General features: G+C 45.6%; 1 protein-coding gene across 2 annotated transcripts in view; it reads right to left on the bottom strand.

Moving 5' to 3' along the window:
• Positions 1 to 14,713, bottom strand: part of LOC119163047 (uncharacterized) — a 512,110-nt gene that overhangs the window by 282,328 nt on the left and 215,069 nt on the right. Inside the window, exon 2 of one of the 2 annotated variants that reach the window (XM_075874279.1) lies at positions 2,059 to 2,542. The exons of the other annotated variant lie outside the window; for it this stretch is intronic. Within the exon in view, the coding sequence (XP_075730394.1) occupies positions 2,059 to 2,061 (3 nt within the window). The 5' untranslated portion in view covers positions 2,062 to 2,542. The remainder of the gene's footprint in view (positions 1 to 2,058; positions 2,543 to 14,713) is intronic. 2 annotated transcript variants of the gene reach the window in all.

Here is a 14,713-nt window from a genome sequence, read left to right on the forward strand (position 1 = left end):
GCCGTCGAGACTCGATGGCCTGTCAAAGGGCCCGGGAATAACTACCGCGAGATAAGTGAAGGTATGATACCTGCTATGGTTGAATGCATCTGACGTCAAGAACGAAGGTGGTTGCATTTATTTACATTACGTGATTCAACAACTTCAGCACCGCAATGAATAAATACAAGCAAACGGTTACGAAAAACGGCATTCAAAATATCGATTGGAAGTTAACGTGGAGGTATGCATTGTGAAAATATAATTCATCGCAGAAAGCAAAGCGCAAAACAAGCGCTTACGTCCAGCTAAGAGCGTTTTTTTTTTTTTATCGGTCGTTTGAAAGGGGAGAGCGACGCGTTTATCTACATGCCGCCGCACTCGGGACATCAGATGGATGTAAGGCAACTATGCACCGAGTCAGTGAGCTGGTGAACAGTTGCTAATAAGAAAATAAAAGACCACACACAAGTCATGAAACTTGAAAAACGTGCGTCGCTTGCGTAGGTTACAGGAACAGGAAAAAAAATTTCACGGCTGTTTAAGTCAGATCGTTAACTTCCTTCACGAAATACCCTTCAGTAACTTGCTGCTCCAATTGCAATGATTGGAGCAGCTACGTCAAGTTCGTCGTTGTTCAACCTTTGTTTACCTCTACATGCGCTTCACAACTGTTGACCATACGCGCTGTATATACGTATCTAGTTTTGAAAAAAAAAGCAGTGCTGATTAAACAAAGCAAGGCTGCGAATAGCGCAGCGACAAAAATGGCAGAAATGCAGCCCAGCCGTTTCGAGAAACCATTACGACAGCTGGCAAGCGACTCGGTCGCTTCAATATATTGTAGCTAAACTTTCGCAGTTACCCCCTCCTCACTACTCTTCCCCCAACATATTTTCGTGCACGTCACTAAGTTCATCTTCTCAAGAAACACCTGACAACGAGTCAAGGTTGATGTTCTCACAAAGAAGAAAATTAAAGACCGATAAACAAAAGAACAAAAGATAGTCAGTCGACTAGTAAGGTTATAAAAAACACCCCTAGCTGACTGATCACTGCACAAAACAAGCAAATGTGGCTTCAGTTAAGAACGAATGGCACGTGTGCATACTGCCGCAAGGTTTCACATCAGAACTGCGCAGTAGTGACAGCGGTAACCTCCGTCAAAAGCATGTAGGCATTGTATAAGCAGTGCTCAGAAATAACAAGATCCACCAGGCATCGCATTAACTGACAACGATAACAGCCTTTCTCGGTTCAGCTCAATTTTGAGCATGGTTTCCCTCTAGAGACTGCCATTATATTTCACTCGTGGAACCTACGATTGGTTTCAATACAGGGCAGCAGCTGAATTTGACGCAACACACGATCAGCACCTCGGCGGTTTTTCCACGAGCGCTCACTTCGCCGAAATCGCTATTCCCCATGTATGTACAGGTGCCATACAGAACACGAGAATAAACATCGAGTCTTTCAAAGCCGATGCTGAAGATCGCGTTCACTTAACGCCACACTTCGGTATTACCGCTGTCATAAAGGACTTGGAAATGACTACTAACCAAGGTATGCAGACTCAAGTGTCATCCATTCTGTGCCGCCCGCAACCGGCCTCCGCGCGTCACAATTAACAATGGGATTTGAACCAGTTACCTGGATTCTCCTTTGATGGAATACGCCTGTCAGCAATCTTCTAACTTGATTTCCATGGCACTTGCACTGCGCCCCGCGCATATATTGTTTCTGCCCAACCAAAGCCCTGTTTCTATTATTCCCGACACTCCGATTATTAGGCAACAGACCCTGTGCACGATTTTCGCCGTACATGCTATAGCGGTCGGTATGTGTCAAGGTTCTTAGGGAGAAACAAAAGTCGCCCCTTGCGTCACAGTGCCGGCGACATTAACCACTGTTCGCCCATTGAGGCTACACGTCCCTAGGCAGCCGACTTGACGTTTCGTCACAAACAAAACGGGCACCGGTCAGAGCGGCAGAAGCTCGCAATAGCGTGCACTGCTGGTCACCCCGATTAACGGCGTTCCGCTGGCGAGGAAAAGAGGAGAAGGCCGTCGGGCCACTTACCATGGCGAAGAGACGGTATTCCTGGCGGGGTTAAGGCAACGGCCCCGCTGCACTACGCCGGGGTCACGACGAGCAACACCGCAGCCATGAACCACAAAACGCCGCCGTCTCGCAGCAGGGCCGATCCGAAACGTCTCGCACGTTACACCGCGCCACGGACCGCCATGACAGCGCCGTGAATAGTGGAGCCACAACTTCCGGCCGACTACCCCAACCACCACCACTGGCACAACTCACGGGCAAGAGCACTGCACAAGTAGCCTCACGGCCGACGCGACGGGCTGACGGTAAATCTTGACATGTGCCCGTCACCCTTTTGCGCTATGACGACCCGCGCAGGCACGGACAAAAGACGCGGGTTCACCACACAATCGCAGAAACGGAACCCGGTCAACTTCGCGACGGCTGCTCGCTGCGCGCGAACTGCCAAGCGCTGCGCGCAAAACCCGCTCGGGCCACCTGGCACAACACGCGCGCCGTGCACCTGGGAGAACGGAAAGGAGAAGAGCAACACCAATGAGAACGCGCCGTCTTCTCCAAGTAGTTGTGACGTCAAGCTACGTCACGACGTGTACGTTAGATGCTGCAGCAAAACTCACGAACGTGTTGAAGCCGCTTCGATTGTGTGCTGCAAAAAACTCAGAGTATTGCATGACGTCACAGTTGTGACGTGTATGTAAAAAATAGTAGTTAGCGTTTCTGGACGGTGGCAACCGAAAGCACCGTGGTGCGACACGGGTGCGTTGGATTTTACGCGCACGACCTAGACAGCACATTCACGCGCCCTCAGGAATGCCGGAGAGGAGGAAGGCAGCGGCGGCAGTCGGATGTGTGCGAAGCCCCAAGGCGCAACAGGTCGCGCTGCACACGGCAGGGACGGAGGTCGGCGTCCTCTTGCCAGGCGCCGCCGTCGTCCCCCGGGCGGTGGCAACCGGTGGACGGTGAACGCGGAAATACGGCGCCCGGAGACAAATGCCGCCTCCTCCCTGTGCGTGCTTTTCCTTTTTTTTTTCTTCATTCACTTCGCGCTCAGCGAGGGGTTCCCGAAATATGCAAAGCTTGCTTGACTGCTTGAAAGTTTTCAATAATGATATTATTTAGCGCTTTTCCATACGGCAACTTACCTTTGTGTGTTATATATGCTTTACTTTGAACACGCTCCTCCTATTCAAAGACAGAATGTGGCGCATTAGAGCGTATTCTCATATTCCTACATTTCTAGAGTTCTTGTGTTAGCGTGAATATCCAGCTCTTTCGAAGCTTAAAACAACTATATAAATTGGCTACAGCGACACTTTCTTGATAGAAGTATACGAAGAAATAAAAACATTGTGTATCAATGACACTTTGTATATTGTAATTTACACTTATTTGCCACTATTCCAACAAACTTGATCCTTGAATTTTGCGTCATTTCGCAATGGCAAGAAATTTACTAACTTTGAAGGACATTCTGACTGCGTCCCGTTTCCCCCATTCGTGGGAGGGGCGCGTCAACTTACCCACATTCTACACTCATTGTAGTGTGTGGATATGTCACGACCAGGTAGTCATATTTGTCATACCTTGCCATGCAAATTTTTTCGACACCAAACAGGCGATCACGAGATCACCCAGGCGTAGATAGATAGATAGATAGATAGATAGATAGATAGATAGATAGATAGATAGATAGATAGATAGATAGATAGATAGATAGATAGATAGATAGACGGACAGACAGACAGACAGACAGACAGACAGACAGACAGACAGACAGACAGACAGACAGACAGACAGACAGATAGATAGATAGATAGATAGATAGATAGATAGATAGATAGATAGATAGATAGATAGATAGATAGATAGAGACAGACAGACAGACAGACAGACAGACAGATAGATAGATAGATAGATAGATAGATAGATAGATAGATAGATAGATAGATAGATAGATAGATAGATAGATAGATAGATAGATAGATAGATAGATAGACAGACAGACAGACAGACAGACAGATAGATAGATAGATAGATAGATAGATAGATAGATAGATAGATAGATAGATAGATAGATAGATAGATAGATAGATAGATAGATAGATAGATAGATAGATAGATAGATAGATAGAAATAATCGATCGCAGCTGCAGTCCCTACCCACGGAAAGTTATCCTTCCGTCCAGTTGTCTTTTTTTACATTTACTACTGGGTCATTCCGTGTCGACTCAACCAGCGATGTTTTCAACATTATAAATATGGCCGAAAACATTTCCGCATGTGTCTCGAAGTTTGAAACGCGTGCTGCTCGTTTACTTCACTTGCCAAAAATTTGTGAGTCAGTGCATTTCCGTCCAATGAGTTAGAGGGCGTGGAACAATTTTCTTTTCTAGAGTATTTCAAATGCCCTCCATAAAATGGTATTTGCTGCAATGTAACAAACTGGTGTAACTAAAAATAATCACTAATTATCTATGTTGACTGCTCGAGGACTTTTCGCACGAGCCAAATTTAATAAAGTTACCAAATCCGGTATTGTTTTCTGGGAGCATGGCAAGCTCAAAAAGCATACATGAAATGTTTGCTGGTGGCCTGTTTAACATGCTATCAATTAAAAATTATTAAATTATTTAGGCGCTGAGATATAGCAGATCGTCTGAAAAAAAATCTGCAATTCATTTTTTTTTTTTCAGAAAAGCTCTTCATTCATTGTCAAGAAACTGGTTTCGAGGTCGCACTAAATATATGCACGATATCTCATTTGAAAACTCTAGTTAAACATAGGCGAAGTTACCAGAGTTTTATTTTTCAATTTCGAGAAATATTTTTTAGGTTGTGTATCTCCACCAGCTTTTCTCCTACGTCACTTAAGCGGCACGACGTACTCGCAAAGGCAATATTCAGCAACCGAAAAAGAAGTGGAGTTATGACCTGTATTCCACTGCTAACAGAGGTGCGCTTCAGGGAATGTGGCCAGGGTGCGGTGACCAGAAGCGTAGCAAAAAAAAAAAAAAAGGAAAGTTACACCATCTTCCGCTAAAGGGAATCATCCGAAGCGGCGGGGAAATGGTAGCTTAAGCAGGCGATGGTCTAATTTTATTGGGAAAAACATGTGAGAATGTATCAGAGAAGGGAGAGAACGCGGTGGTTGCGTCTTTATTTAGAGACCGTATGCGATTCCTCGCGTCGGTGCTCGCGGTGCTTTCAAGACGATGGCCTTGTGGTCAGTGCAATGCATTCACGTATCGATTCGGCTTCCCGAGCCCGCAGTCCGCCGCTCGCGTTTCTTTTCTGCTTCGCGAGTCAGAAGTTCGAGATAGCCACGTCGCCGCACCCGTTTCAACCTAGCACAGGAAAGGCACCTTCCGTCGTACCGTGACGCCCCGGTGGAGTGTCGTGCGCCGACAAGGACGCCTCGATGCTCACGCGTCCGAGGCACAGTGTTGCTTGATCTTTTGGTTTGAAAGTGTCGGCACAGAACGGCGCCTTCTGAACTGAAGCGAGTTGGTACGTTTTCGAAGAGCACGCTAAAATATTGTTTGTGCATCACCCACAACATTTCTCACTATATGAAAAGTAATTTACATCCCAATGACCACAGTAGTACCGCGGTATGCACAAGAAATCAACCGGCGAACGAGAGTTCGCGTCTAGGACACATTTATGCATCATGGGACCCAGCCAACGATGCTTGCGAGGTCGCCAGCGCTGGCGCGATCGCCTTGTTGACGGCCTTGCTTATAGTGCCCAACAGGAATATAATAATCCTGTTATGAAAATAGTTCAGGTTCTGTAGCTGCTTAAAAGGAGCGAACGGGGGTGGTTTAGCAAGCTCCATCGATGGGCTTGACGTTGTCTCTCAATTGATACCAACTTTAGTTGCAAGGAGGGGCAAAATGGGAAATACAAGTTTCTGCGCAGTCCAAACGACGTGCCCGAGAATTTTGGCACACAGCAGCTAATGCTTGTTACATGTACAAGGCAGTTTTCCCCACCTAAGATTTATAGTGGATGCATGGAGCAACCTTGAGACGTCGGAATACTGGAAAAAGTATACATATCAACTTTTTTTAATAGCATGCAAACAGAAAACAAGCATTACTACAAACTGTAATTTATGGTTCCTCCAGTCAGTAATACGATACAAGTAAAATATAGCACTGCTAATAGGGCTAGACTTCTTCGTTTTCTCATAAGTTAACATGTCCTGTTCAGCAAAATTAAAGTACACATCAATTAAACAGTCCTTTTTCACACTTGAAGATCCATCAGGTGGTGCACAAGACGTTCCTGCTTATTGTTTTCTTGCAATGTGACACTTTAAGAAAGTCATTCAGGTCTATAAAACAAACATTACTTGACCTATTACACAGCATTGATCTAGTGGGAGTGTTCAAGAAATTTTTTCCCTCTGAAATTAAATGAGTGTTATGATGGTGTCTGCACAGCACGTAATGATTGCTAGGAATGGCTCAGAAAGCAAAGTTTCGAGCAGTACTAATGGTCTTTTCTGTTCCAAAAGCTTTTCACAGCAAGAACAACTTTCTAAAAGACCTCATAAGCAAAAAAAGTCACAGCTTGCCGCAATGGCGAAGCAATGAACGCGATAGCAACAAATTATAAGGTCATGAGCAGGGAGCAATCAGATCGAAACGTGCCCCGCGTTTCTCAAGCACAAATGGCGCAGCACACGTACTAACGCAAATAAGCGTCTCAGTTGTTACCTCGCTGCGTCTGAAAAGCGCGCCCTTTTCGCTAACGGAGACTGCGCAGTGATTGCAGTGACACGGCCGCTGGATGAAAAGGCACACGGTACGGCCTGCCGCGTAGAGCGGCTTTCCATGCGAGAGCCCGTGTCAGCCGTAGTGTCAGTTGCGGCCACTGCAGCGCGACGGGGCAGGGACGGGAAAACGAGTGGCGCTGGTTCCCTCGGGGCGGCAGCCGCTGCGAATCAGCTGGTGTTTCACAACAGCGACCCACTCAGTTGTTCTAATCTGTGTTCTTTAAATCTCCTTTATCACTGTGATAACATATCACGCATTTACTAGAGTACATAGGTGCTATCTATTGAAAAAGCCAATTGATTTTTCCTGTGCGTGCCGAGCACCTAACGTTTTCTTTTTTTTTTTGTCAAAAACATCTTCTTGCTTTGAGGCTGAAAGAAAAATTCACAATGCATGTAGCTGAATCATATGGCACTGACTGCGTGACAAAGTCGTTGTTGCATTTATGAAGATGTCGCGTTTTCTCAGCCAGAATGCTTGACAATTATTTTTTTGGACACTTGACAATAGACGTTCATAGTTTTTATATGCAGAAAGCGGATGAAAGAAACATAATTTGAATATTTTTCGTGTTATCCCGTTCACGGTAGTGTGCCTAAAGTAATTAAGCTTCAAACGCTGCATGAAAGTGGTTTCTACAATCATGGTGACGCGCTCCTCGTAATTTAATAGAAGGGGGTATGAAAGTATTAGAAGTGGCATATTCAAATTTCTTGATACTTCTTACTAGACAGGACAATTATATATATATATAATATATATATATATATATATATATATATATATATATATATATATATATATATATATATATATATATATATATATATATATTTATTTATTTATTTATTTATTTATATATATATATATATATATATATATATATATATATATATATATAACCGAGTCAATTGACAATCACGTTTTTATTGTATTTACACATCGCAAAACCGTGGATGCTGTAGGAGGGCAGTCGAGTGAGAGCACATGTGCTAATTTGTTGATAATACATAGTAGCAGAAATAAACAGTAATGGAGGACAGAACCGCATGACGGAGACTGCTCGAAGGAAGCGCGTTGGAGTGCTAGCGGGATTCGCCAGTGCGCGTGGAGACGCTAACACGAAAAGACCGAACGGATGGTTTTATTGTCGATAGAGTCAGAAGCCAAAAGTTGGGCGCACAATGTGGTGCAATTGTCAAGTCGTTTTATTGTGCAAAGGTGTAAATAATTTTAAAAAACTTAAATTCCGGGATCTGCTCTAAATGGAGAATAAATAGAATATTTTCACACATATTGTTCCGGTGTGTTCACTGTTGAATTATTTGCATTATCATAAGAACGTCGGGACGGAAAAAGACGAAAACATTCAAAAGCGCATTAACGCAAGCAGTTGTGTTCGCATTTTGCAGCATTTCATCGCTCTTTGCGTCGCAGTTTTTATATTATTCACTTCCTAACTGCTCACCCAATTGTCAGGATCGAATTTACAGTCACTGAAATTTCAAAGAGGCTCGAGTTCACTGTTATGAGATCGCACACATGCTAAGTACATTTCGTGGCTGTTGCATCTGATGATGTATTGTATGAATGCTATGGAAGTGTTTGGAGGAAGTAAAATGTCTATCTTATTTTGTTTTAATTTAAAGGAACAGTGGCAACTGCAATTGCTGCCGTTACTTATTTAAATTAAATGATTAAATCCAAAGCACCATTTTCTGAAGCGACATGCAGTTACTATAATCAAATTTGATGCATTGGAAAGGTGTAGCTCTTCCAGATCTGTTGTGATCTTGTAGGATCCGAGTAAAATGTGCTCACAATTCTTACTTCCGCAAAAACTGTTCGGTGCGCAAGTTACCATCTCGGGTAAGAAAATACCAAAAATTTGCAAGGGATGCAAGTATCTAAAAGCAAGGTCGATAATTACCTGGTGAGCACACGCCAGACGGAAATTAAAAGACGATTTCGCGGGTCAAACATAAATTCATGCACTCAATCGTAACTACCGCAAGCGCACCGCGCATGCCATTCTAGAGACGCTCGCAAGAACTGCCCCCCCCCCTTCCCTGTGGCGCCGCAGCGGTGGTTCTGGAACTACACCTGTCACGCCGGTTTTGGAGCACGCGGCAGGCCGTACCCGTGCGCTCTTTCATCCAGCGACCGTGGCAGTGACCTTTGTGCACCCGGTAACTAGAAAATACTCGTTCCGGTGGAAGCCCAAGGCCAGCCAAGACATACGATTGTCCCCACCGCGAGATAAGCAGACGCGTGAGCGTCCACTTGCCCCATCTGCAAGGTGCCAAGTACGTGTGGGAGATGAGAGCACGCGCCGCAGCGTTGTGACGATGTGGCGAAGCGCGCTCATGGCGCCATCTTGCTGGCGATGGTGAAAACACGACAGTGTCTCCGAGATGCCCGTCACCAGTGGAGAGTGGCTAACGCTTGCCGTTTGAACGTTGAAGGGGGTGCTCCATCATGGCTCAGTGGTTGACATCTCGCATTCACAATTCAGAGGTCCCACGTTCGGTTCCGCACGTCGGAGTATTTTTCTCAAGTATTTTTCTTTCTCGCGTTCTCAAGTATATAGAAACGTATACATATACGAAGAGTTACAATGACGCCGGTGGCGCAATCCGGCCGAGAGTGTCTATATAATTGCTATCGCAATACAACTAAGTTGCATCAAGGTTTATAAAGCACCAGGATCCTATTCCTACACTACTAAATTCATTATTATTTTCGGGAACATGCTGGTATGTTCAGTATGTTTACACTGCATATTTTACAGCACTCATTGAATATATAAAGCATGCCTGAAACTTCAAGATGTGCAAAATTTAGATATTAGGAATGCAATTTCGCTTTGTGTAGAAGGCTTTCGGAGGATTTCTGTGGTCTAAATATCTTCTACTGCAACAAACCACACCTGACTCTTAATGATGAAAAAGATTTTGGTCATAAAATTGGGGCCAAGCATTGCGTAAAATGCTTTTGGGCATTGTCTGTAGTCAAAATACCCTCTAACGCAACTGACTATACCTGACACTTCATGATGTGACATATCTTAGTCATAATATTGCAACTGACCCCTGTATGGAAGGCGTTCAGACGTTTTCTGTGGTCGAAATATTATCTAATGCAACAAATCACAGCTGATTCGTAAAGGGGTACTGACACAAAATTTCGGGGCCGAGATAGCCTGCTGGGTCGACTCTCGTGAACATTCTTATATCATTTGTAAGATATTGCCACGTTCGTTTTCTCAAGTTTTGTTATCGCCCCAATACACTACACAATTTTCAGTGCAAACCGCACCTGCAGTTTTCGAGAAGCTTCAGGACTGTAGTAGATCATTTCGATAAGATCACGCCAACTCCGCAACCTGTACAGATTATTCTGGAACCTACGTCCCCACTAGCGATAACGCTAGAACGTTCGATGGCAAGCGTATATATGCCGACGCACTTCGCCGCTTGTCAGCTGATCGATGGCCGACGCTGCATGCACTGCTATCAGTGCAAGTGTGCTACCGTAACCCGACTTTTGGTTTAGCGGGCACAGGTTCGGCCAAATAAACAGTTTGATCTGACCATTCCGTCTTCTGCCTTCAACCACGTCACGACCCCGTGACAATAAGGAGATTTAGAATACCGTTTGCAAGTGCTGCGGGCGAAGCGGGCGCCATATGAGTTTTAAAATAGCGCTTGCCCGGCTGCGATCCGCAACGCACAATTGCAGCGACACCGTAGCCTCGAAACCAGCTCTTGGGGGCCACATGCGGGCCGCCATCACCGCACGCAATTTCGAATTTTTTGCCAGCGGTCCGCGAACGCCGACTCACGTTACGACGCATGCGCAGTGGCAGCGACCGCACCGCAAGGGCTCGCGGTGCGCTATTCTAAAACTCCCTATTATCAACAGCGAATATAGCGTGAAAGGTATTTTAACTTAATTTTGAAGTTTACGACATCCGCGGTTAGTGCAGACTGTATTATGCCACGCAACTAAATCTTCACTGCCTCGAAGCCCTGAACGTGCCCGGACAGTTATATATTCGGCTGTGCTGGTCGACATCGTGGTGCAGGTTATACCACAAGACATCAGTCTGTGCTTCACTCGTGAACAACGGTGCCGCAAGTTGACATGGCCCGCCGACGTACGGGCTTCTTCGGTTTCACCAGCAGATGCGGTTGCAGGGTTTGACTCTACTATTCACACGAGCGGAGCTCGAAAGCAGAGAGCAGCACGCTCTGCCAAATCACAGACCTTCTTTGGACCATTGCTCGGACCGAAAAACAGCGTAATCCTGACGGCATCAGTTTTGCCCGTCTCGCCTGAAAGAAGGTTGCCATGCTTTTTCTGCCGTACTGATCAGCACGAAACACGCAGCTGCAGCGCAGATAATCCTCGTGTGGTCAAGAAACATTAGCTGCAAAAAGACAACCGGTGCTTCTGCTGCACTTCGAAAGGCCATCGGTCGAATGATTCCAGAGTCAACCTCACCTGCAGTTTGTGCCGTGTAAGACACGCTTCAAGCACATGCGATCCCAATAACCGTAGTGTTTCGACGGCGACAAGAACCTCAACAAACACCACAATGCGCGTTTCTTCCAGCGTCCTTTCTTCTTTCAATGACTCGCCATGCAACGACTGACAGGCTAAGGAGAGCGTGGTGCACCTCCAGATATTTTGCGCCGACGTGATAAACAATGGCACGTGCACTCGCTGTATTTTAGATAGAAGTAAGCAAAGAACGTTTATTCAAGCCCGAGGACATAGCTCGCAAACTCAAGTTGAGTGTGGTCCATCAGACACGTCCAGCGCTGAACATCTTCGGGAGCACGTGTTCTTCTGATGCAGGAAAGCACAACGTCGTCAAACTACGGCTTCGAAACAGAACCAACAAGGCTGAGTTTCGCTTAGAATCTGTAGTAGTCCCAACCATTTGCCAAAATATTACTGTGCCTTCAGCTGTAAACAAATTCATTAGATCACCGAGAAAAAACAAGGCAAGCGGCTGGCAAACGATTACTCAGCAAAGGGCACAACGGACTCTGATACCAGCTTGCTAATAGGATCGGATTATCTCTGGCAAGTAACCACCGGCGAAGACATCCGATTTCCAGACGTTGCAGGTTTACTTACAATCGACACCATATTCGACTTGACTCTACAAGGACAAATCTGCAAACAGAACTTTTCGGGCAGTGCAGCTCATGCTATCAGCGTGTTGCGGGTAGATACCGCACAGGAGGAATCTACATTCAAGACCCCACAGTCTCCCTCGAAGCATCACTTCATGGGCACAACAGACTCCAGTGAAAGTCTCTTTGACCGAAACCTTCGACAGTGTAAGCAGATGACCAAGCAGCCTGTCAGCCGACAATCTGTATTTCTACCGTGGACAGACGAACACAATCGGGGTGACGACCTGATCGAACTGTGAGGGACGCGCGTACCATTTGCGTCAACAACAAGGAATTCTCTACCTCTAGAAATAATACACCACGATTTGAACAGCTTAAGCTGAGAAGACAGAGTAGCTGCCCGAACATCAAATCAGAGTTTCTCTGTTGACGGCTTGCGGTGAGGAGCCGACCTTTTTGACGAAGGATTTCAAACATTTAACTCGAGAGCAAATGATTGATTGATTGATATGTGTGGTTTAACGTCCCAAAACCACGATATGATTATGAAAGACGCCGTAGTGAAGGGCTCCGGAAATTTCGACCACCTGGAGTTCTTTAATGTGCACCCATTTGTGAGCACACGGGCCTATAGTATTCCACCTACATCGGAAATGAAGATCGAACGAGGGCAACTCCACAATGAAGATAGAGAAATTGAAGACAAGCTCTTTGAGCATATCTATTTTTTCCCTCCTGATGTCCTGTGCACGTACTCGACGGGGTGTCACTACGTTCTCACCCGGAACGCCGCTCATGCGACATATCAACTTGACCTCAGAATGCTGGAAATAATTTTACTAGAAATGATACCGTCAGGGCCCTCATCTTTGTGAGAGATGGAAAAGGAAATATCTTGACTTCCATATGGGTACCCTGAAAGTTCCAGCCCGTGTATGATGTTAAACAGTGTCGTAGCAATGAAACATGACTAGAAGAACCATTGTTTTTGGCCAATGTCTCCACTAACGCAAGCGCATCCTAGTCATGGTGGACTAGTGCCAACTGCTCCACCAAAGCACAAGCCGGCACTGTATTCACGAGATCAACTAGACTTGCTTCGTGCTTCTTCTGGAGCGGGGAAGACGTTAACAATATAATAAACGCCGCCAGCCAGTGAAGGCAAAGAAATAGATGACGTTTGATCATGGTGACGATGACTTCTGGCTGAATTTTACCACGCCAAATAACGTCTTAGCGTCTGGAGACGACGCCGATGCTTCGCAGATGCCTGACAGAGCAAGCGTGAATGACATCGGCTGTTTTTGTTATTCACGCCGCGCTTCTTTGGTACTGTATGGCCATGTTGCTTGTTGGTCGCGAGAAGTGTGGTAGCAAGTACATTATGTGTTGAATCATACTACGTACAGCCTATGACGCGGGTGCAGCGGCTGTTGCTATAGAAAGATTCGTGTTCAGTGAGGAAGGAATAAACGCTCGGCTTCTTTTTATCTATCCATAACAGTGAGAAACTTGCTCTATTAGTATTACCCACAGATGCAGTGGATACGTTATACATGCAGAGTTGGTCAGCGAATGTCGTCTGCGTGCGTCCAAATTAGCTAGTGGGTAAAACGCTAAAAATAAAGGGAGATGCTAAACTGTAGAACTTTTTGAATGGCAACGTGTTGCAGCTAGCGCGTGAATTTAATGCAGCTTCCAAACATTAGGCGCAATGAGTTTTGGACGTGACAGGGCTGTTAAACAACGATTCACCTCAGCTGTCGTGAGCCGCGATTGTAATACGAACGTAATACGAAAGCCGCGCGTAACACGGGCGTCGCACGGCCATTCTCGATCGCTATCGAGCTCGATTTCGTTAAAGACTATGAAACTCTAACTGCATTCCTCACAAAGTCAACTAATGAGCCCAACGCGAAGAAAAATTCCATGCATAACTGAATTGATTGCGATAAAGATAGCAAAAATAATTTTATATCTTTAAATGAGAAAAAACAGCGGAAAAGAAGACGAAGCTGATCTGTGACCAACTAGAAAATATATCTCAGTGGTTCAACAAGCCGACGCACTTTGCTTCATTGTTACATACCAAGAACGTACGAATAAAATGAAGGCTTCAAAGCGTGACCGGAGCAATGCCCGTACCTTCATAAAAAATAAAAAGAAAGCGAAAACATAAATAAAACAACGCTGGTACTCTGAATCGCGAGTGCTGCTACTACGTAGGTGGTGAGTGGCTTCCCCGCAAGAAATTTCAACCCAAGATGGCGCACTTTGGCGCAACTCTGCTACCTAAAGGTAGCCTACACAGCAACTCTAGGTGTCTTTGAAAGCTGAATATGATTGTGGCACTTGGATACGCAGCAGTACCACCAGTGCCCTTTGGTTTTGTTTCGGCGATGGATGCCTCCATCACCTCTACCCAACGTTTATAGATACTGTGGGCATTCGTTATACGCTTCTTCTTATATATGCATTATCATATTCATCTTCGTCTGGGTCTCTGTTTTCAGCTTCACTAGGTGTCACCACAATCATCATAATGTGTGTGCGCGCTCTGTCTCAGACTGCCCGTTCCCTGCTGAGCCCTTGGGCTGAGTAAACGCTCTCTCAACCCAGACGTCATACGTGGTGGAAGTGGATTTTCGGTCCTCGGTTCTCTCCCACTTCGCTCGACTCCCTGGAGCTTTGTTCAGGCCGCCGTTTGCCCCCACTGTCCAGCAGCATGTCACTGAACAG

This window comes from Rhipicephalus microplus, chromosome 9, assembly GCF_043290135.1.
Source record: "Rhipicephalus microplus isolate Deutch F79 chromosome 9, USDA_Rmic, whole genome shotgun sequence".
Classification (NCBI taxonomy): domain Eukaryota; kingdom Metazoa; phylum Arthropoda; class Arachnida; order Ixodida; family Ixodidae; genus Rhipicephalus; species Rhipicephalus microplus.